Source organism: Tamandua tetradactyla, chromosome X, assembly GCF_023851605.1.
Source record: "Tamandua tetradactyla isolate mTamTet1 chromosome X, mTamTet1.pri, whole genome shotgun sequence".
Classification (NCBI taxonomy): domain Eukaryota; kingdom Metazoa; phylum Chordata; class Mammalia; order Pilosa; family Myrmecophagidae; genus Tamandua; species Tamandua tetradactyla.
This window is the reverse complement of record NC_135353.1, coordinates 131,115,742-131,139,364: the sequence shown is the minus strand read 5'-3', so window position 1 is coordinate 131,139,364 and position 23,623 is coordinate 131,115,742. Positions and strand designations below refer to the sequence as shown.

The 23,623-nt window shown below is 35.0% G+C and overlaps 1 protein-coding gene across 5 annotated transcripts in view; it reads left to right on the top strand.

Annotated features, from left to right (window-relative positions):
- The window catches only part of USP9X (ubiquitin specific peptidase 9 X-linked), a 180,188-nt gene that overhangs the window by 152,651 nt on the left and 3,914 nt on the right, over positions 1 to 23,623 (top strand). For 3 of the 5 annotated variants that reach the window (XM_077145755.1, XM_077145756.1, XM_077145757.1), the window contains 12 exons: positions 8,158 to 8,331; positions 10,661 to 10,802; positions 12,003 to 12,756; positions 13,685 to 13,808; positions 14,976 to 15,201; positions 15,717 to 15,846; positions 18,366 to 18,551; positions 19,014 to 19,234; positions 19,325 to 19,413; positions 21,869 to 22,025; positions 22,185 to 22,445; positions 22,814 to 22,909. In XM_077145755.1, the coding sequence (XP_077001870.1) occupies positions 8,158 to 8,331; positions 10,661 to 10,802; positions 12,003 to 12,756; positions 13,685 to 13,808; positions 14,976 to 15,201; positions 15,717 to 15,846; positions 18,366 to 18,551; positions 19,014 to 19,234; positions 19,325 to 19,413; positions 21,869 to 22,025; positions 22,185 to 22,445; positions 22,814 to 22,909 (2,560 nt within the window). The remainder of the gene's footprint in view (positions 1 to 8,157; positions 8,332 to 10,660; positions 10,803 to 12,002; positions 12,757 to 13,684; positions 13,809 to 14,975; positions 15,202 to 15,716; positions 15,847 to 18,365; positions 18,552 to 19,013; positions 19,235 to 19,324; positions 19,414 to 21,868; positions 22,026 to 22,184; positions 22,446 to 22,813; positions 22,910 to 23,623) is intronic. The other 2 variants (XM_077145759.1, XM_077145758.1) reach the window with 1 other exon arrangement.

Here is a 23,623-nt window from a genome sequence, read left to right as displayed (position 1 = left end):
CTGAGTCCTAACTCATTCTAGGATTTCTATCCCATGTTGTCAGGAAGGGCCACACCTCTGGGAGGCATGTCCCATGTAGAGAGGGCGGAGGGCAGTGAGTTTGCTTATTGTGTGGGCTGAGAGAGAGGGACCACATCTAACCAACAAAAGAGGTTCTCCTGGGGGTGACTCTTAGGCCTAATTTTATGAAGGCTCAGCCTATCCTCCACGGGGTCAAGTTACTATGAACAAACCCCAAGATTGGGGGCTCAGCCCATTGCTTTGGTTGTCCCCACTGCTTGTGAGGATATCAAGAATTCTTCACTTAAGGGGTTGAATTTCCCCCTTTCTCACCATTCCCCCAAGGGGACTTTGTAAATACTTTTTTATTCACTGTTCACATCCTTCTGGGACTTACCGAGGCATCACTCTGGATAACCTACAAAATCTCATACCCTACTCAAGGTTCCATGTACCTATGGTGTTCAGTTAAGCTGTCTACATAAGTTATATTAGGAAACGCATTAGTCAAAATATAAATTTTATACCAAATATTTTTTGTTTTAGTCTCACACATAAATTATATTTCAGCACCCTACATTATTGACATTCCTTTGTTCTTCCTCATGCGAAACATTTTTAAATATGTACATTTAGTCACTATCATTATACACTCTAGGCATTCCTAGATTATACCATCCTCAGTCTTGATCATGTATCTTTCCTTCTGATTTCATTTGTGTCCCCAGGCCTCCTCCCTCTGTCATTCTCACATTCAGCTTCATTCAGTGTTCTAACATTATTGTATTAACAGTTAGGTAGTATTGTGATATCCATTTCTGAATTTTTGCAGTCAGTACCATTGCACAATCTGTATCCCTTTAGTTCTAGTTATCCAGTATCTACCCTATTTCTATCTCCTGATGACCTTGTTCATAACTGAAATTATCCAAGTTCATTCCTTAATGTTAGTTCATATCAGTGAGACCATACAGTATTTGTCCTCTTGTTTCTGGATAATCTCACTCCGCATAATGTCCTTAAGGTCCATCCATTTGGGTACGTACTTCATAACTTTATTCTTATAACTGCATAATATCCCATCATATGTATAAACCACAACTTGTTTAGCCATTCGTCTGATGGTGGACATTTGGGCTGTTTCCATCTCTTGGCAATTGTAAATAATGCTGCTATAAACATTGGTGTGCAGATGTCCACTTGTTTCCTTGCCCTCACGTTCTCTGAGTAGATACCTAACAATAATATTGTCAGGTCAATGGCAATTCTATACGTAGCTTCCTGAGGAACTGCCAAACTGCCTTCCACAGTGGTTGTACCATTTGACATTCCCACCAACAATGAATAAGTGTGCCTCTTTCTCCGCATCCTCTCCAGCACTTGTTGTTTTCTGTTTTATTGGTAAGGGCCCATTCTGGTGGGTGTGGATGATATCTCATTGGGATTTTGATTTGCATTTCCCTAATAGCCAGGGAAGTTGAGCATCATTTCATGTGCCTTTTGGCCATTTGTATTTCCTCTTCTGAGAAGTATCTGTTCAAGTCTTTCCCCCATTTTGTAATTGGGGTGTCTGTCTTTTTGGTGTTGAGTTGAACAGTCTCGTTATATATTCTGGAGACTAGACATTTATCTGATATATCATTTCAAATATTGTCTCCCGTTGTGTAGGCTGTCTTTCTACTTTCTTGACAAAGTTCCTTGATGCGCAAAAGTGTTTAATTTTGAGAAGTTCCCATTTCTTTCTTTCTTCAGTGCTCATGCTTTGGGTGTAAGGTCTAGGAAACCGCCTCTATTATAAGATTTATAAGATATTTCCCTATATTTTCTTCTAACAATTCTATGGTCTTAGATCTAATGTTTAGGTCTTTGATCCATTTTGAGTTGTTTCGTATAGGGTGTGAGATATGGATCCTCTTTCATTCTTTTGCATATGGATATCCAGTTTTCTAGGCACCATTTATTGAAGAGACCGTTCTGTCCCAGGTGAGTTGGCTTGACTGCCTTATCAAAGATCAGTTGTCCATAGATGAGAGGGTCTATATCTGAACACTCTATTCCATTCCATTGGTCAGTATAGCTATCTTTATGCCAGTACCATGCTGTTTTGACCGACTATAGCTTCGTAATACACCTTAAAGTCTGATAGCATGAGACCTCCGACTTCATTTTTCTTTCTCAGGATGCTTTTAGCTATTTGGGGCACCCTGCCCTTCTGGATAAATTTGGTTATTGGTTTTTCTATTTCTGAAAAGTAAGTTTTGGGGATTTTAATTGGTATTGCATTGAATCTGTAAATCAATGTAGGTAGAGTTGACATCTTAACTATATTTAGTCTTCCAGTCCATAAACATGGTATGCCTTTCCATTTATTTAGGTCTTCTGCAATTTCTTATGTTTTTTTTTATATAGGTCTTTTGTCTCTTTAGTTAAATTTATTCCTAAATATTTTATTCTTTTGGTTGCAATTGTAAATGAATTTTTTCATGATTTTATTTCTAGAGTATAGAAACATGACAGATTTTTGAGTGTTGATCTTGTAACCTGCCACTTTGCTGTACTCTTGTATTAGTTCTAGAAGTTTTGCTGTGGATTTTTCAGGGTTTTTGACATATTGTATCATATTATTTGCAAACACAGAGAGAGCTTAACTTGTTCCTTTCCAATTTTGATGCCTTGTATTTCTTTTTCTTGTCTAATTGCTCTGGCTAGAACTTCCAACACAATATTGAACAACTGTGGTGATAGTGGACATCCTTGTCTTGTTCCTGATCTTAGGGGGAAAGTTTTCAGTTTTTTCCCATTGAGGATATTAGCTGTGGATTTTTCATATATTCCCTTTATCATGTTGAGAAAGTTCCCTTCTATTCCTATCTTTTGAAGTGCTTTCAACAGGAAAGGATGCTGAATTTTGTCAAATGCCTTTTCTGCATCAATTGAGAGGATCGTGTGGTTTTTCTGCTTTGATTTGTTGATATATGGTGTATTACATTAATTGATTTTCTTATGGTGTGTAATTCTTTTAATGTGTTGCTGGATTTGATTTGCACAAATTTTGTTGAGAATTTTTGCATCTATATACATAAGAACGATTGGTCTGTAATTTTCTTTTTTTGTAATATCTTTGTCTGGCTTTGGTATGAGGGTGATGTTGGCTTTGTAGAATGAATTAGGTAGCTTTCCCTCCTCTTCAGTATTTTTTAAGGGTTTGAGCAGGACTGTGACTAATTCTTTCTTGAATGTTTGGTAAAATTCACATGTGAAGCCACCTGGTCCTGAGCTTTTCTTTTTTGGGAGCTTCTTAATGACTGATTCAGTTTCTTTACTTGTGATTGGTTTGTTGAGGTTGTCTATTTCTTCTTGAGTCAATATTGGTTGTTCATGCCTTTCTCGGAAGTTGTCCATTTCATCTACATTATCGAGTTTATCAGCATAAAATTGTTCATAGTATCCTCTCATTACTTCCTTAATTTCTGTGAGGTCAGTGGTTATGTCTCCTCTTCCATTTCTGATTTTATTTATTTGCATCCTCTCTCTTCTTTTTGTCAACCTTGCAACCTTGCTAAGGGTCCATCAGTCTTAACTGATTTTCTCATAGAACCAACTTGTGGTTTTGTGGATTTTCTCGATTGTTTTCATCTTCTCAATTTCATTTATTTCTGCTCTAATCTTCATTATTTCTTTCCTTTTGCTTGCTTTGGGGTTAGTTTGCTGTTCTTTCTCTAGTTCTTCCAAGTGGACAGTTAATTCCTCGATTTTTCCTCTCTTTTTTTTTCATATAGGCATATAGGGCAGTAAATTTCCCTCTTAGCACTGACTTTGCTACATCCCATAAATTTTGATATGTTGTGTTTTCACTTTCATTTGCCCAAGATATTTATTGATTTCTCTTGTAATTTCTTCCTTGACCCACTGGTTGTTTAAGAGTGTATTGTTGAACCTCCATATATTTGTGAATTTTCTACCACTTTGCCTATTATTGATTTACAGCTTCATTCCTTTATGATCTGAGAAAGTATTTTGTAGGATTTCAGTCTTTTTATGTTTATTGAGACTTGCTTTGTGACCCAGCATATGGTCTATCCTTGAGAATGATCCATGAGCACTTGAGAAAAAGGTGTTGTGAGGTGTAATGTTCTATAAATGTCTGTTAAGTCTAGCTCATTCATTGTGTTATTCGCATTCTCTGGGTTTTTATTGATCCTCTGCTAGATGGTCTGTCCATTGATGAGAGTGGGAAATTGAAGTCTCCAGCTGTTATGGTAGATGTGTCTGTTTCTCTTTTCAGTGTTTTCAGTGTTTGCCTCATGTATTTTGGAGCATACTGGCTTGTCGCATAAATATTTATGATTGTTATGTCTTGTTAAATTGTTCCTTTTATTAATACATAGTGCCTGTTTTCTCTTCTAACTGTCTTACATTTAAAGTCTAATTTGTTCGATGGTAGTATAGCTACTCCTGTTCTTTTCTGAATGTTATTTGCATGAAATATCTTTTCCCAACCTTTCACTTTCAACCTGTGTTTATCCTTGGGTCTAACATGTAATTCCTGTAGACAGCGTATAGATAGGTCCTGTTTTTTAATCCATTTTGCCAGTCTACATCTTTTGATGGGGGGGTTTAATCCATTATCTTTTACTGTTATTACTATACAGTTAGTACTTTCTTCTACCATTGTGCTTTTTGGATTTTATATGTCATTTCTAATTTTCCTTTTTTTACCTTCACTTATAGTCTTCATTTCTACACTCTTTTCCACACCTCTCTCTCCTGTCTTTTGGTTCCTATCTCTAGGGCTCCCTTTGGTATTTCTTGCAGAGCTGGACTCTTGGTCACAAATTCTCTCAGTGATTTTTTGTCTGAAAATGTTTTTATTTCTCCCTCATTTTTGAAGACAATTTTGCTGGATATAGAATTCTTGGTTGGCAGTTTTTCTCTTTTAGTAATTTAAATATATCGTCCCACTGTCCTGTTGCCTCCATGTTTTCTGCTGGAGAAATCTAAATCTACGCATAGTCTTATTGGGCTTCCCTTGTATGTGATGGATTGCTTTTCTCTTGCTGCTTTCAAGAGTCTCTTTCTCTTTGACATCTGACATTCTGACTATTGTCTTGGAGTATGTCTATTTGAATCTATTCTCTTTGAGGTATGCTGCACTTCCTGGATCTATAATTGTAAGTCTTTCGTAAGAGTTGGGAAATTTTCAGTGATAATTTCCTCCATTAGTTCTTCTCCTCCTTTTCTCTTCTCTTCTCCTTCTGCGACAACCACAACACATATATTCGTACGCTTCACGTTGTCATTCAGTTCCCTGAATCTGCTCCTATTTTTCCATTCTTTTCCATGTATTTTCTTTTACTTGTCAGATTTCAGATGTTCTGTCCTCCATTTCACTAATCCTGTATTCTGCCTCTTGAAATCTGACATTGTAGGTTTCCATTGTGTTTTTCATCTCTTCTACCTTGCCTTTCATTCCCATAAGTTCTGATTTGTTTTTTCAGACTTTCGATTTCTTCTTTTTCTTCATTCCTTTCCTACTTTATATCCTCCCTCAATTCACTGGTTTGATTTTTGATGAAGTTTTCCATATCTGTTCGAACACTCTTAATTGTTCAACTCCTGTATCTCATTTGAATTGTTGGTCTATTCCTTTTACTGGGCCATATCTTCAGTTTTCCTAGTATGATTCATTATTTTTTGCTGGCTTCTAGACATTTAATTACCTTCATTAGTTTATTCCTGAGATTATTTTCACTTTTTTTTTTTTACCTAGGATTTTCTTGCTGGATGACTTTGTTGTCTATCTGCTCTTTGACATTCAGTTCAGCTTATTTTGGACCTCCGGCTGAGGCTTTATTTTAACAGAACAGAATTTTTCAGTTCTTGTTTTCTTGTTTCTTGCCCTGCCTGTATGGTGCCTTTTTTTTTTTTACCCCCTTAGGAGGGTCTACTTAGGTATTATATACCCTAGCCAGATTTTCCCAGACCAACCTGGGCTCCTCTCAGGAGGAAAGAATCACCTTCTTCAGTTTTCCTAGGGTGAGACCCAGCAGGTTGAAAGACTTTCCTATGAAGCCTCTAGGCTCTCTGTTTTTCCTATCCTGCCCTGTATCTGGCACTTGTCTGCCTGTAGGTCCCAGCAGCATGAGGTGATGCCATGCCTTTAACTTCAGCAGACTCTTCCTGCTGGGGGCATGGTGGAGAGAGAGGAAAGATTGTAGTAGTCTGGTATTTAATTGCTTCCCTTTTCAAGACCGTGGGGTCTGAACTCCTTGAGGGAGGGATTTCACCTGAGCTGGGCCCCACCCCTGTCCTAGTTTGAAAGACACAGGCTCCAGACAAACACTCAAACAAACTTAATTCTGCCTATGCCTGGGGCAATGGAGCCGGAGAAGCTTTGCAGCTGTATCCGCAGTCAAGCCGTAGAAACAACCACCAAAATGAAAGAGCAAAATCCTTTTCAGAGCAGGACCCCCGTTCCTTGGGTTTGCCAATCAAGAGCTTCAGTTGGTACGTTGCTCTGTGTATCTCCAAGTCCTATGTGCCCCCTCTTTTCCTTCAGGGCCCAGACCTTTTCAAATCCAAAAAAACCTCTTTTTTTTTGTTTTTGTTTTTGTTTTTGTTTTTCACTAAGAGCCCTGCCCCCTCTTAGCTGGGGAAAAAAACAGCAACCTTCCCTTTTACTCTAGGTTCAGGTGAGCCTATTTTTAGTCAGAATTTGTTAATTAATTCCACAATTGGAGTTTAGTTGTGCTCAGCTCCTGCTGCTGATAAAGTCTCTTACCTTTTCCCTCTGAGAAGCAGCCTGTGGGGGAGGGGTGCCAGATGCCACGGCTTGGGGAACTCACGGTTCTGAGTGGGCTCCCAGCCAGTCCAGACTGCCGTATGCTGTGTGTCCCCTCACTGATGTGTCCCCAGCAGTTGTTCTGTACTGTTCCTGGCTATTTATTAGCTATTCTGGAGGACAAACTAAATCCCACACCTTGCTAAGCTGCCATCTTTGATATTGAAATATTTTAAGAGCCCAAACCAGTTGTCTTTCTGGATTTGTGTGATGTTTCCTCATGATTAGATTCAGGTTAAAAACTTTTTTTTTTGTCAGTAGACCAGTACTCTTATTGCTTCTCATTGGGAGGCAGTTGGTATCAGTTTCTCGTTATTGTTGATGCTCATTTAGATCCCTTGGTCTCTAATATATCCCTCCTTTGTAGTGATAACTTTTCCCCTGTGTAATTAACAAGTAGTCCATGGAAGTTAACTTACATTTTGAAAGTAAATAGGACTGTCATTTCCTAATGGAACAAGTTGCTTTTAGCCAATAATGATACATCTGTCTTTAAATTTCCTATATGCAAATTTTTGTCTAAAATATAATTTGAAAGAGATCTTGTTATATAATGGAATTTATCAAAAGACTATTAGCTCCTCAAGCAATTTAAAATATGTTTGTTAAATCTCTTGCGTAGAATGAGTACATTTATTCTCTATGTCTGTTACTCTGTAAATAATAAATTAGATGTCATTGATGGTTTCTAACAGTGCTTGGGTTTTTAGCAGCATTGGTTGTGGTACACACGGTTAATAATTGGTTTTCTCAGTTTGGTTTGCCTAACTTAAATCTTCTGAGTATTCAAGAGATTAATTTTGCAACATGTCAGACTTTTTCCCTTGGAAAAAATCAGTTTAGTTAAGATTGAGTAGATATAGTATTTGCACTGAATTATGATGCATAATTTAAGCAAAATGAAAGAAATAAAATGGCAATTAGAACATCCATAAACGTAAGAATGTGATCTGCCCCTGACCCCATTTTGTTAGCATCTTCAGTTGGAATCACAGTGCATGGGAAATGCCATATTACCTAAAGCGCCTATCCTTGGATCAATACTACTAACCATTTAATCACATCAGTAATTTCCTGGTGATTAGTTTGCCATTGGAGTACCACTTTTACTATCAGCCTTATTCATTCCCCTCTGCACTCTACATAACGAACGTGTGTGTTTTTTTTCCTTCCTTCCTCATGTAGTTGAGGAATAACATTTCATTTTACATATTATCATTTGTATTACCTTTCATTTCCCCTGAAAAATAAAACATATATATTATATTGTTCTGGGAATGTAGCATATTACATGTTTTATTCCATTCATTTCTCAGGCTTTGGGGTGAGCCTGTTAACCTGCGTGAACAACATGATGCTCTAGAATTTTTTAATTCACTGGTAGATAGTTTGGATGAAGCTTTAAAAGCCTTGGGACATCCAGCTATGCTAAGTAAAGTCTTAGGAGGTTCCTTTGCTGATCAGAAGATTTGCCAAGGCTGCCCACATAGGTGAGTGCTAATTATATATTTAAAGTGTATGTTCTGTATATTTACTAACCAAAATAAAATTTTCTCTAGTACTTACATACAATAATAGAATATGCTACCAGTTACTAAATACCTGAGTCTATGAATTAATTATATCCTGTTCATGCCCCCTCCTCTTGGGGATGGGGAGTTGTTTGTCAGGTAACTTTGGATTCCTTTTACTTCACCTAATATCATACTCTTTCCTCTTACATTCTTATATGTATGGTCATTCCTGGGGAAATAAGGTGGCATTTTGCATATAACTAGAGGTGTTCCTTATAAATTTGACCTTTATCTTAGAATTAAATATTTAGTATAACATTTTAGATGCATTAAGTTTAAAAAATGAAATAGTACTGAAGCAGTATTTCCTTTACAAATGAAATATTGACTCCTAAATTGCACCAATTGTTACTATTATACCTTAAGGTAATGTTTTCACATCAAAACATTTTGCAAGAGTTGACAAAACTAAGTTCTGAGGGTGTTTTTTGTTTGTGTTTATTTACTTATAAGGGAAATTTTCATTTAAGGATTAAATAACTTTAAATAGTTAAGTAGCTTTATTAGTAGTTCATCACCAAAACACCCATTTATGCCTGTCTCATAGGAGTCTTACTTTGGGACTTTGTTAAATTACCAATTAATGTAGGTTAGAAATCACTTTTTTTAAAAAAAAAATATTACAGTCAGATCATATTTTCTAGAAGCCAAGCTGTATTTTATATAATTTATTTTATATACAGATATATATAGCTCTTTTTTTTTTGAACGTAGGGAAATGATTAAGGAAGAGGTAATATATAAGTGAGAAATTTCCATCCACGGTATATAATCTTACCATTCATTAAGAGTAAGGGGATGATATGTTCACTTAATGTGGGCATCTTTTAATCCTTTTAAAAGACTTTTTACACTTAGGTGGACAATAAAATTGTCATTTTTAACATCTAGCCAAAAACAGCCTTTTAGTCATTTGTTCTTGTAAGTCCTCAATTTGTTTTAGCCAGTTTTCAAAATTACTTGGAAATTCTTGGTCTTCTTTGCTAAGTCAGAACTTGGCATGATCTTGTTGAATCAGATCACTAATGTTCAGATACTTACTTGACAACTAAATTAGTCTTGTTCTTGTTATATACTGTAGAGTTGCATAAAGGTTTCCAACTCTGTCATGGGACATTTTTGTCTAGAACAGCAAGTAGCAAACTCAGGCCCACGGACCAAACCTAGTCCCTACTATCTTATTTTTATAAATAAAGTTTTATTGAAACACCACCACACCCACTCAATTATGTACTGTTTAGTTGCTTTCTCTTTAACAGCAGAGTTAATTAATTGTTAGAGACTACATGGCACACAAAGCCTAAAATATTTAGGCCCTTTACCAAAAAAGTTTACTGACCCCTGTTCTTCTGGTGTTATACTTTTTAACCAGAGTCAGAAGATTTAACTTTTTTCTCTTCTGTGGACTATTTTGTTCCCTGATTATAGTAGCAATTTCCTTAGCACTTACTCATATTCCATTCATGACATTTATAAATGTCTTTATTTGTGTACTTCCTAACTAATGTCAGGAACCATCTTAAACACTAAATATCCCACAGTACTTTCCATATGAAAGACACTGAGTATATTTGTTGAGTGAATTTGATGATTGAGGGTGTAGTCCCCATTTCCCATGTTCTGTGAATTTATGAATATGTTTTATCTGAAAGTCCCTTTGGTAGAAAATTACCACAATCTAGAGTGCTAGCTCCTGCTTGGATTGCTTATCTCTTACTTATTTATATGTTCAAACTTTTGCTTTAGCTTCCGTTATAGAATTATAATGGACAGGAGGAATATTTAAGATCCAGCCCACTAATGGTTTAAAGTATCCTTTTTTAGAACTTGATGAATTCATGCTTTCACCTTGGTGTGAGTTACCGTTTAAACAGATACTACTGGAAGCAGCGTGGTAGAACTTAAGCTGTGAGGCTGGAGAGGCCTGGCTTCTACCTAACAATCTTAGCCAAGTTAATCTTTCTGAATTCCATTTCCTTCATCTCTAGAAAAGAGATGGTGGTATTTCTCTAGCATGTTTGTCATGAAATCTAAAAACTTTGCATAGTGTATAAACAACCTAATGTCGTGCACAACACACAGTAAGTGACCAACAAATGGGACTTGTTTATTGATAACATTCTATAACTTAATGAGTTTGGTATTATATAGTAAATATTGCACATTATTTTCATAAAGTTCATAATTAACTAAATTACTTAGAAAATCTAAATATATTTAATCATTTCTTAAATAATATCTTTAGGTACGAGTGTGAAGAATCTTTTACGACTCTGAATGTAGACATTAGAAATCACCAAAATCTTCTTGATTCTTTGGAGCAGTATGTCAAAGGAGACCTATTAGAAGGTGCAAATGCATATCATTGTGAAAAATGCAATAAAAAGGTACAGATTATCTGGTTTTGCTTTAAATGATTATACTTAATGAATTTGAAAGAAGTTGGTTGTTTTTCTTTATCCTTAAAATTTATCTTCTCTTTTTATTCCCTACCCTGCTTTGTTAATAGTGGTAGCAGAGTGGTAGTCAAGATGATATCTGATTTAAGGGTTTGTCAGGGAAAGAAGATTGAGGAAAAGTAGTGCCAGTGAGGCTAGGGAAAACAGGTTAAATGAGAAAAGTGAATAAGTTTAGAAGCTATAACAGCTTAATATCACATTGTCTTATCTCTGTTACACAGACACTTTCTGTATCCTGAAAAGCTCTTCAAAGCTACAGGGCTGATAGAAGAAAACATTTTTCCTCTTACGTTCAGAGATACTCTGTAAAGCCAAAAAGTTTGTCAAAACCATTAATTTCTTTGTTTAGCCACATAAGATTTCTAATACCACCTGTGCTTTTAGCCACTTGGATTCGATTTTTAGACTCACTCAATTTTTATCTGTGGGAACATAATTCTTTGGAGAGACCATCCACAGACAAGATAATATAGTAGATAGTGTGTAACTTTCTGGGCTCCCAGACTCCTCTTAATCACCCGTGTTTTGACTTTGTGCACCACTTTGAGATTGAGAACGTGGGCTGTAAAGCCATACTATACTGCCTGCTACCCACAGCTCTGAGACTTGAGGCAGGTTACTTAACCTCTCCGCAACTCCTAATCCTCATCTCTAAAGTAAAGTTGAGTAGTACCTACCTCAGAGGATTGTTAAGGATTAAATATGTTAATATTTGGCACTTAACATATTACCTGGCACCTTGTTGCTCAATAAATGTTTGCTGCTATTATTACTGTGGTACTTTTTCACTTTGCTCACAGCAGACCACTTTTATAAGAGTAACAGTAAACATCAAACAAGTAATGTTTGATAGCAGTGACATTATAGAAACCTGGCAACACATAATATCTATAGCACTAAGTTCTATAGTTTATAACAAATCGTGTAGACCATTTCCACATTCTTAGGGTCAGTTAACATTAAAAAAATAAAAAACCTAAAGGGAAATTGCCTTACGTTCATTTTTATTTTTATACTTGCAGATAATTTAAGGTGTTTTAAGATAATTTAATAATATAATTTAAAAATTTGGGGGTTTTTCTAGTGGATTATAAGAAAACATCTAGTAACTTTCTCTGTTTATTTTAGGTTGATACCGTAAAGCGGTTGCTAATTAAAAAATTACCTCCTGTTCTTGCTATCCAACTAAAACGATTTGACTATGACTGGGAAAGAGAATGTGCAATCAAGTTCAATGATTATTTTGAATTTCCTCGAGAGCTAGACATGGAACCTTACACAGTTGCAGGTGTTGCAAAACTGGAAGGAGATAATGTAAACCCAGAAAGTCAGTTAATACAACAGAATGAGCAACCTGAAAGTGAGATTGCAGGAAGCACAAAATACAGACTTGTGGGTGTACTTGTACATAGTGGTCAAGCAAGTGGGGGGCATTATTATTCTTATATTATTCAAAGGAATGGTGGAGATGGTGAGAGAAATCGCTGGTATAAATTTGATGATGGAGATGTAACAGAATGTAAAATGGATGACGATGAAGAAATGAAAAACCAGTGCTTTGGTGGAGAGTACATGGGAGAAGTATTTGATCACATGATGAAACGCATGTCCTACAGGCGCCAGAAAAGGTGGTGGAATGCTTACATACTTTTTTATGAACGAATGGACACCATCGACCAAGATGATGAGCTGATAAGATACATATCAGAGCTTGCTATTACCACAAGACCCCATCAGATTATTATGCCATCAGCCATTGAGAGAAGTGTACGGAAACAGAATGTGCAATTCATGCATAACCGAATGCAGTACAGTTTAGAATATTTTCAGTTTATGAAAAAACTGCTTACATGTAATGGTGTTTACTTAAACCCTCCTCCAGGTAAGTACCTAAAATTAAAAAATAAAGAATAATTCTTATTTTCCTTGCAGAATTTTTTTTTCCTGTTATCAGAATTTCTTTACAATAAGAGGGGAAATAATATAGAAGATATCTCAAGATTTGAGCACTGAAAATATTTGCAAATTATTAGAAATAATATGAAAGATAAAATAATACAAAATATGCCACAAAATTTTATGCCTTAAGGGATCTATGGGGCACAGGAAGGAGTTGAGTTCAGGGGAAGAGAGGGGATGACTCGTGAATGGAGTCAATGGGATGGAAGGAGAAAGGGAGAAGGGACGATGGGAGCTTTGTGGCCGTGGGTGCTGGCGCAACAGAGAGGAGACTCTGGGTGAGGTCAGGGCACCATTCCCCAAATCACCACAGTCAAAACTGCGCCTTCCAACCCTCCAGGCTGATGGAAGTGGAGGCAGTGACTGTGCTGGGGCCTCCAGCTCATGAAACAGCTGCCATGCCTGTTTGCCCTGAGCCACGAAGACTCCTTTGAGAACAAAGTGTTCTCTCCTAGCTGCCTGCTTACAGAATTTCTTAGCAAACATCAACATGTATTTTTTTGTTTTTGTTTTTGTTTTTTTAAGTTCAAGTTCATAGAATGAATGTTTTCACTTTAAACGGGTCTAAATTTTTGCTTTTGGTTAAAGTCAGGTTAAGGTGACTATACCTTTGAACAGTATATGTTTAACTTACTCTTTGGAAACTTACTCTTTTGTTTTAACAATTTGTTTTTTTAGTCAAGCATTAGTTTGAACTATACCTTAAGAGTTGCTAAGATCAGGACTAAGAATTATTACATAAAGTAGACTGAGAGGGGTTTTAACAAATTAGTGAAAGTGCAGATGTGTTTGAAACCTCCACTTAAACATAGAAATGTTCTTTATTCCCATTATTTGCATTTTATCTGTAGGCCAAGATCACCTGTTGCCTGAAGCAGAAGAAATCACTATGATCAGTATTCAACTTGCTGCTAGATTCCTCTTTACCACAGGATTTCATACAAAGAAAATAGTCCGTGGTTCTGCCAGTGATTGGTACATCGCTTTGGATTTTCATTATTCTAATAATTAGTTTGTTCCTTTAATATATTGCTGCTTTATTTTTTCCAAACCATGAGGATCTCATTTCACTTTTGGAGTGCAGAGTAAAAAGAACTTTTTATTGCAGTAGTAAGAGAAATCACATTGAAAGTGATTATAATCTAAACATAGCCTTCTCTTACCTTTTTTTTTAAACATTTTTTATTGTGAAGTATAACGTATTCGAAAAAGCTATAAATTTCAAAGTACATTGTAACAAGTAGTAATAGAGCAGATTTCAAAGTTTGGTACGGGATACAGTTCCACAATTTTAGGTTTTTCCTTCTAGCTGCTCCAAAACATTGGAGACTAAAAGAAATATCGATATAATGACTCAGTAGTCATACTCTGGTTAAATCCTATCTTCTCTGTTATTACTGTTCTTTTGATCCTTCAACCAGTCTTGAGGGATATTTGACCTATGCCTATTTTAACTTTTTCATGTTGGAAAAGGGTTGATAGTATGGGAAGGAGGGATGGAACTAATGTTCTTGGAGAGGCCAGCCCTTCTGGGTTTCAGGACTTATCTGGCCTAGGAACTTATCTGGAGATTGTAGGTTTCTGGAAAGTAATCATAGTGCGTAAAACTTTTGTAGAATCTCAGATAGAGCCGTGGGTGTTCTTTAGGGTTAAGAGGAGTGGTTTTGGTTGGAGTCTTACCTTGTATTATGTCTTGATACCCCAGTGATTTACAAGATGAAACTTAAAAGTATTATTTATTCATGATTTTAGTTTTTAACTTCACTAAATTGAATTCTTAGATTTAATTAGATTTAAAAGGTAGAAAAGCTAAAATGGTTTTCTTACGTTTCTAATTGTAAAATTAATAGAAGCCATTTTATAATACCTTGATTAACAATTTTTACTTATTCATCCAGAAGAAAGATGATAAGGGGGGCCTGGGGGAGGGGGCTGTCTTGTCACTGAACCGAGGAAGAATTTGGTAATAGATTTGTAGAGGACTATATAAGCCTTCATCTGCATTTATTATTTGTTCTGGAAGCAACCATCACTGGTTCTCTCTGTAAGTCTTTGATTTTTGTTTGGTTCATAAAGACACCCATACCTTTACCATAGGAAACAACTTAACTGAATTGCTGCTCATGGGTTTTTCTGTTTTAGGTATGATGCACTATGTATTCTCCTTCGTCACAGCAAGAATGTACGTTTTTGGTTTGCTCATAATGTTCTTTTTAATGTTTCAAATCGCTTCTCTGAATATCTTCTGGAGTGTCCAAGTGCAGAAGTAAGAGGTGCATTTGCAAAACTTATAGTTTTTATTGCGCATTTTTCCTTGCAAGACGGGCCATGTCCTTCTCCTTTTGCATCTCCTGGACCATCTAGTCAGGTAATTACATAACCTTCTCTAAAAATGAAATGCTCACAAATAAATTCTGTTTCCTGGAAGTTGAAGTCATAAACATGTGCATCTGTTTGATAGGTTAACCTAACATACCATATATACATGCTAATGTCCCTTAATTCCTTAAAAATTACTTAATGGTAATGAATAGTGATTGTTGGGTTGGCTCTTCATAAAGGAATTTTCCCTGTGATTTTCAGTTATATGCAGTGGCTTAATTATAAACTTCTTGTTAAATAGATTTTTTTTATTTTAAAATTTAAAATAATGGACTACAATTTTTATGAATGAACTGTAATGAAATCTACCATGGATATTTATTTCATCTCCCAATAAGTAACCCCTTTTAATAGTTTCTTGTGTCATCAGTCCTTCCAGAAGTTTTTGCCTATATTCAACATATATATGTACATTTCCTTTTTTATACAAATACATTTTACCTGTGCCTTGTGCTTAAAAAAAAAAAAAAAACTAAACAGGTAATGTTTTATCCTTTACAGGCTTATGATAACTTAAGTTTGAGCGATCACTTACTAAGGGCAGTTCTAAATCTCCTGAGAAGGGAAGTTTCAGAACATGGACGTCATTTACAGCAGTATTTCAACCTATTTGTAATGTATGCCAATTTAGGTAAGAATTTAAGTTTTCATAATTTTGCTTTAATGTGTTTTTCATATTTTATATTAAATGGTGAAGCATTTATATCAAGTAATGAAACGTAACCTAGTATAAAATATAAACAATAATCCATAAAACCTGTTGTGAATTTTGTCTGACCCTTTTCTGTGGTACTTTTTACCTGGTACTTAATAGTTATACACGTTTTATATGTGGTAGAGACAGGTAAGAATCTGAGTCTTGATCGTGATTTTATCTCCAAAAGCAGTGATACCAAATCTGACTCCTGTTTGAAAATACTGATTCCTTGGCCCCATCCCATACCGGTTGAATCAGAATTCCCACACCTACCACAAGGAATCTATATTTTCAAAAGGTCCCCCAGATAGTTTGATACTATGTTTGGGTAAAGAACTTAGCTGTAATTAAGTTTTTGTTGAAGTAAATGAAATTAAAATTAGGGATTATATAATTATCCACTTAAGGAATTCACTTAAATTACTCTGTTGTGGATATGTTAAGCACTCTCCTTCTCAGAGTAGCCTGCTCTAACATCACCTGATCCTTTTCAGTGACTCCATAATGCTTACCTAAAAATGATGCTATCCTGACTTATACTTACCCTTTTCTTTGTATATAGCTTTCAGATTTTTGCATTGCTCCCCAACTAGATTGCAAAGATCAGAGCAACAAATTCTTGTAAAACATTTTCATTTTCATTGTTATTTTGATCTTTGTGTGTTTGGAGGAGAGGAAAGAATGGTATATTTCCTGTGATTGAAATTGTAAAAGAAGTTACATATCAGTGAAACAGGTGTTATTAGTACCCTAAACCCAAAATGACAGATTTATTGAGACATATTCCAGTTAAAATCTTAGCAGTCGTAATGTATATTTGACCTAATTTGGAACTGATTCTGAGATTAGCAGATAAGATTTGATTAACTTCTTTTAAAGTTTAAATAAAATAAACATTTATAATTAATAATTGATATATTGGTTAATAATTATCAATGAAATTATATGTTCTAATCATAATTTAATCATAAATATATTTGACTTAGTAAATAGATATTAATAATATTAATGCAATTGATAAATGATTTGGGATATATGTATATATACTAAATTAAGTTCCTTGCCTAAGCATCCTTGTCATTTCAGGTTTTTATGTGTGAATTTACTAATCAACCAATTGATCCATGACCCTTTTAATTTTAACATAAGGAACATTCTACCTTCTATTCTTCTTTCTTTGATTGTCTCTATACTTTTTCCTTTTGTCCGTATCTGAGATGCTTGAATATTTGTAGTTGAAAAGGAAGAGGGTTTTGCCCAAACAAGCATAATTGGAATTTATTTCAAACTTCAAAATACTAAATTTAAGCATTTGCAAAAATTCTGTTCTGTTTAACTCCCCTTTTAGATAATGCCTGTTCATAAAGCACACATAATGTGATATAAAATTTCCCTGCTAAAAGCAAGAACAGGTCTGTAAATCTAAATATGAAAAGCCTCAAGGCCAGATATGTAATTCTTTAGATTTAAGAACAGTAAGGCAGTGTGTATATTACATCCTCAGCAGGTTCTGAAATGGCACCTTATAATCAAACATAGGTAAAACGTGAACATTCACACTATTAACAGGGATAAAAGAAGACTATAAATAGCCTCCTGTCAGTTCAGGCCAGATTTTCTCCCCAAACATGAGGTTTCATGCCAACTTTGTGAAAGATCTTTATGATATTTTGAGAAGTTCCTTCAATTTCAGGATTTCAGATAAGGGACTCTGGGCCTATATTTATTGTTATGTGTAGCAATAAATAACACTACCTACTGTTTTGTGGGATGTAGAAGCAAATAGTTATTATAGTTGTAAAATATGTTAATAGATACAATGGAAAATACAGAGTACTGTGGAAATACATCATAGTAGTACATGACCATATTTGCCAGTAGTTGCATTTTCCATCCAGAATGAAAAGCAGATGCAGACTTAGAATTTATCTTGGCTTGGCTCATTGGAGGAAATGAGTTTTTCAGTCTGACTAGAACCTGATGTAAGATGAGAATCACAGAAGTGGTGAGCAGAATTCTTGGATGATGATGTTTTGGCAAGCCTTGTGAACAGTGTCTGGCATTTATTCAGAAGGCATTGATGAGCAATTATGGGGTTTTAAACAGAAAAACCTAGAAATGTCACTCTGGCTAGAGTGTGGAATAGAATCAAGTGAAGCTAGACCCTGCCTAGAAAGGCTGTAAGGAAGTGTCTTTATGGCCTGGCAGGATTGGAATATCAGAGTTGTGATCACTATTTCACAGTTCTACTTTAATCTAATTTTACTAAACCATTGAAGTTTCTGTTCTAGTTAAATAATTCTCTGCATGCTAAGCACAAATGATATACTTTCAATCACAGAAATATTTTGGAGAATTTTTTTATTAATGAAGTCCGTGCATCCTGATGTTTTTCCTCTCATACATTATTCTTCTTCTCTTCCATCTTCTCTCCTCTTCCCCATTTATTGTAGGTGTGGCAGAAAAGACACAGCTTCTGAAATTGAGTGTACCTGCTACCTTTATGCTTGTGTCTTTAGATGAGGGGCCAGGTCCTCCAATCAAATATCAGTATGCTGAATTAGGCAAATTATACTCAGTAGTGTCACAGCTGATCCGCTGTTGCAATGTCTCTTCAAGAATGCAGTCTTCAATCAATGGTAAAGTAGAATGTTCTATTCTTTATGATAGATTTTAAATATTACTAGGAGTATATAATACTTGATTGAAAGTAATTTAGAAGATGTTTAAATACAAAATAAGTATTTGAAGGTTCATGCTTTGGAATAAATTTAAAATAGTTTGAATCCTTTAGCTTTTTTACATGTTTAAAGGAGATTTTTTTCTGTCTACTTGCTAACTGAGGATGACACCTCTTTTATAAAGTAGTTTGAGAATTTTTAGCTTCTTATTTGGTTAAATGCCAGTGTCAGCATTTAAATATCATCTTGGTATATTTGATGATTGTGAGGTATACTGTTACTTGGTGTTTAGGAAATTTGATTTAAAATCAGTCATGTTTCTAAAATAAACAGTTTATAAGGTATTTTCTGTGGTAAATCTGTGGGTTGTTATTGTGGAGATGTCTAACAGTGTTTCATTTGTACATATCTATATTCTAGGTAATCCCCCTCTTCCCAATCCTTTTGGTGATCCTAACTTATCACAACCAATAATGCCAATTCAGCAGAATGTGGCAGACATTTTATTTGTGAGAGCAAGTTATGTGAAGAAAATTATTGAAGATTGCAGTAACTCAGAAGAAACTGTTAAGTTGCTTCGTTTTTGCTGCTGGGAGAATCCTCAGTTCTCATCTACAGTCCTCAGTGAACTTCTCTGGCAGGTTAAAGGAAAATAAACATTCATGTTTTTTATTTTTTATTTTTTATTTTATTCCTTTTAATAAAAGTTATCATGTCTTACATCTTTTTAGGTTGCATATTCATATACCTATGAACTCCGGCCCTACTTGGATCTGCTTTTGCAAATCTTGCTGATTGAGGATTCTTGGCAGACTCACAGGTAGATAGCCCTTTTTTCACCAGCATAAACTCACCCAGGTTCTGGACATAAATAAATAAAAAGTTCTCCCCTTTTCTCACAATTCTGTTTTATTTTTCTTCATTCCATTCTATCATTGCCCAAGTTTCAGACTTAATACTCATTTTTTTTAATAAAGAAAATCCAGCGTAAGAGCATAATAAGCCTTGATAAAAATTTGAGTTTAGGATTAGATTTCATTAGTTTTAGAATTAGTCACATGAGGTAACATTTGGTTATCTACAGTTGGTGTAAATATTTTTTTAATATATATGAAATTAGAGTGCTTTTTTTTTTTTTTTTAATAGAACTGAGGTTTTCCAGTTTAACTGGCCTTCAAACTTCCCCCAGAATTGCTCTATTTGGTTTTTTGGAGTGAAAGCTTAATAAATTATCTTTAATCCCAAGAGTTACACAGTTGATGATGAGTTAAAGAATTAATTGACGACTTTGCCGGATTGTGTAACTTCCCTCCCCACATGGCTGGTAGTAAAACGGTTTATTTCGGGAAACAATTAAAAATCCTTATAATAGATTGTCTCCATCTCTTAATAGAATAAAACAGAAACTTTAAAACAAGTTGTGTAACAAGAAAATACTTTTTAAAAAATGTATAATCTTGATTGCAAATGTCAGAAGTCATTAATTAATATTTTCAAATTATCTCCAAATTTATCAGAGATATCAAGCAGGTGACATTAACATTGTAAAAATAAATTTTCATTAGACACAAATTTATTAGGCCGAACCTTTAGCCATTTAGTTCAGACTTTCATATGAACAAAGGATTTTGAATTTTTAAATGTTAATTTTAATAGAATCTGACTTTTTACTATTTTAAAGAAAATTGTAGCCATTTATAGCTTTTTAAACCAGTCTGTCACATTTTAGCTATTTGGGTTCATTACATACAGCAAGTGGTAATGGTAAAGGCATATGTGCTGGATTAAATACGGGATGCATAGACTTTTGTGTAATGAAATTAATAAGGTATTGTTATGATGAATCATTGACTCAAGCTTGGAGATATTTTTCTCATGGTGGTTCAGTGGTAGAATGCTCACCTTCCATGTGGGAGACCTGGATTCAATTCCTGGACCATGTATGGAAAAAAACAGGCATTTGAAAGCAGTTGATACTGATGGGAAGAAAATGATGTGGCAAAAATATTGAGTAGCACTTCATTATCAGTTGAAAAAACTGGTAAAAGCAGAATATACACTGCAGTGTTTCAAATTAAACAGCAAGAAGCCTATACATAGTTTATTCTTTTGTCTGAAATGGTTAAATTTTGCAAAATTGCTGAAGTAATGATTTCCAAACAAAATAAGATGATGTGAGTACATTAAAGTATGTACAACTCTGGCTTTCACAATGTTGCATAACCACCACCACTATCTAGTTCTAGAACCCCATACCCATTAAGCAGTTATTCCTTTTTGCCCCCACCCCTGAGCCCTTAGCAACCATTCTGCTTTCTATCTCTGGATTTATCTATTCTATCATTTCATGGAAGTGGAATGACACAGTATGCAACCTTTTTATGCTTGGCATCTTTCACTGAGCATAGTGTTTTCAAAGGTTCCTCCATATTGTACCATGTATCAATGCTGCTTTTTTTTTTTTGCTGAATAATATTCCACTGTATGGGTGATGGATGTTGGATTATTTCCATGTTTTGACAGTTATGAATAATGCTGCTATGAGCATTCAGGTATAAGGTTTTTTTTTTTGAACACATATTTTCAGTTCTCTTGGATACATATATGAAAGAATAGAATTGCTGTCAGATAATGTTTTTAACAGAGTAGAAAATGGCACATTTTTGCCCCTGAAAAATTTTTTTTAATTAGTTATTTGAGTTTGGCAAAAACTAAAATGAGCCCATTAATCATTTGCAAATCAGCCAAATTGAACAATTGCTAGTAAAAGTTTCTCTTTCTACCATGTACTCTCATCATTAAAATTCAAGTTAATTTTGTATTGCCAAATTATATCATTATTTCATAGTCAATAGTTCCTGACTTAACCTTCTGAAATGAAGTTTTATTAAAAAGAACTGACTTGAAGCAAATTCTTCTCAACTGTAGCAGTCATAGAGTTAGTTTTTAGTTAACGTAATTTAAAAACTATGCAGTACTCTTAGTGTTTTGAATTTGCTCCTGGTAATAGTAAACATTTGGATTGGTAAGTAGTTGGTAAGAGCACAGACTTGGTCAGACTTCTAGACATTTCTGCTGCTTGCTAGCTATATGGCTATTTAATTCCTTTGTACCCATTTTCTCATCTGTTAAAAGATTAAATAGGACCTATTGTGTAGGATTAGATTAAATTACTACCTCAAAACCTTTTTTGAGGTGGTACTTAGTAGGCACTCAATGAATGTTAGCTACTATGAGATACTAGAAGGTTTTATTTTATGTCTTGTTGTTTTTAGAATTCATAATGCACTTAAAGGAATCCCAGATGACCGAGATGGGCTGTTTGACACAATCCAGCGCTCTAAGAATCACTATCAGAAAAGAGCATACCAATGTATAAAATGTATGGTAGCTCTCTTCAGCAATTGTCCTGTTGCTTACCAAATCCTACAGGTGAGGTTTTTTCCCTTATCATTTTGTAGGTATCTGAATCAGAATTAAGGATTCTGTTTTAGAAGAAGAGAATCATGGGAATTTGAGTTTGTTCTTTTAAGTTAACATTGGAAAGTATTCTGAATCCTCTTACATACATAGTTTTATTTTCTTCTGAAGGGCAATGGAGATCTTAAAAGAAAGTGGACCTGGGCAGTGGAATGGCTTGGAGATGAACTTGAAAGAAGACCATACACTGGCAATCCTCAATACACTTACAATAATTGGTCTCCTCCAGTACAGAGCAATGAAACATCCAATGGTTATTTCTTGGAGAGATCACATAGTGCTAGGATGACACTTGCAAAAGCTTGTGAACTCTGTCCAGAGGAGGTAAAAAAAGCAACCAGTGTGCAGCAGATAGAAATGGAAGAAAGCAAAGTAATTCTTTACTTTATAGGCCAGTGTTTATGTATTAATGATCGTGTAAGGAATAATTATGTGGCAGGAGTTTTTTTTTCTTGTGGTGTTTTCTGTTTTGTTTTTTTTTTTCTTTAATCCTTGTATTTGGTCTTAAGTTAATGAAAGAGACCCCTTTTGTATACATTTTTGCAAAATTGTCTAAAATGTGTTTCTAAAAGAATCCAAGTCAGTTTTTTTTTCTATTACTTAAGTTTGTTTATTCACAGGAAAAGAAAAGTTGTTAATAGGTCAGTTTTATGGATTTTTAAAAATTCATTTCAAACAGAAAAAAATTAAACTTGAATCTGCCTACATAATTAAATATATCTTTAAATATTTAAAATTAGGAGCCAGATGACCAGGATGCCCCAGATGAGCATGAGTCACCTCCACCAGAAGATGCCCCATTATACCCCCACTCACCTGGATCTCAGTATCAGCAGGTAAGCAGGAGTCTGTTTTGTGCTTTTATCCTCCAGAACCAAGTTTTGGGCTTTATTTAAATGAGGATGACCAGATTTTTTATTGTGACTTTAAAATAATAGCAGGGTTATCTAGACTAGCTTTGGAGAGATGATCAAAAGAAGAATGAAGTGGGGTCAACTTGCAGAATGTTTAAATGTGTGCCCCATGGGTGTTTTCCTTGTCAAATATAATCATTATTTAGGGCAAAGGATTAAGGCTAAGTCTGCAAATGGATTCTGAAGACATTGCATACATCAGTGAAGTATAAGAAGTTTTCAGTTACTTTGCCCCAGGTTATAGCAACAGTGAAAATTGTTTTAAAAAAGATCAAGGATTTTCAGATTTTGATAGGTGATTGTCTAAAAAAAAGAAGAAATTTAGATGAAGAAACATTCTAAATGAGAACTTTCATTCTAAAATTCAAATGTGACTGCTTCATATCTTTTGAGGCAGTGGTACTCAAGCAGATAACAAAACCCCTGGAGGGCTTGTTAAAACAGATTACCAGGGTGCAGAGGTGGTCCAGTGGTAGAATGCTCACCTTATACGTGAGAGACCCGGGTTTGATTCCTGGACTATGCAACCTCCAAAAATAAATAAATAATATAAAATAGATTCGCAGGCCCCATACCCAGAGGTTCTGATTGACTGGCTCTGGAGGAGCCAGGGAAACTTTATTATTTTCTCCAGAG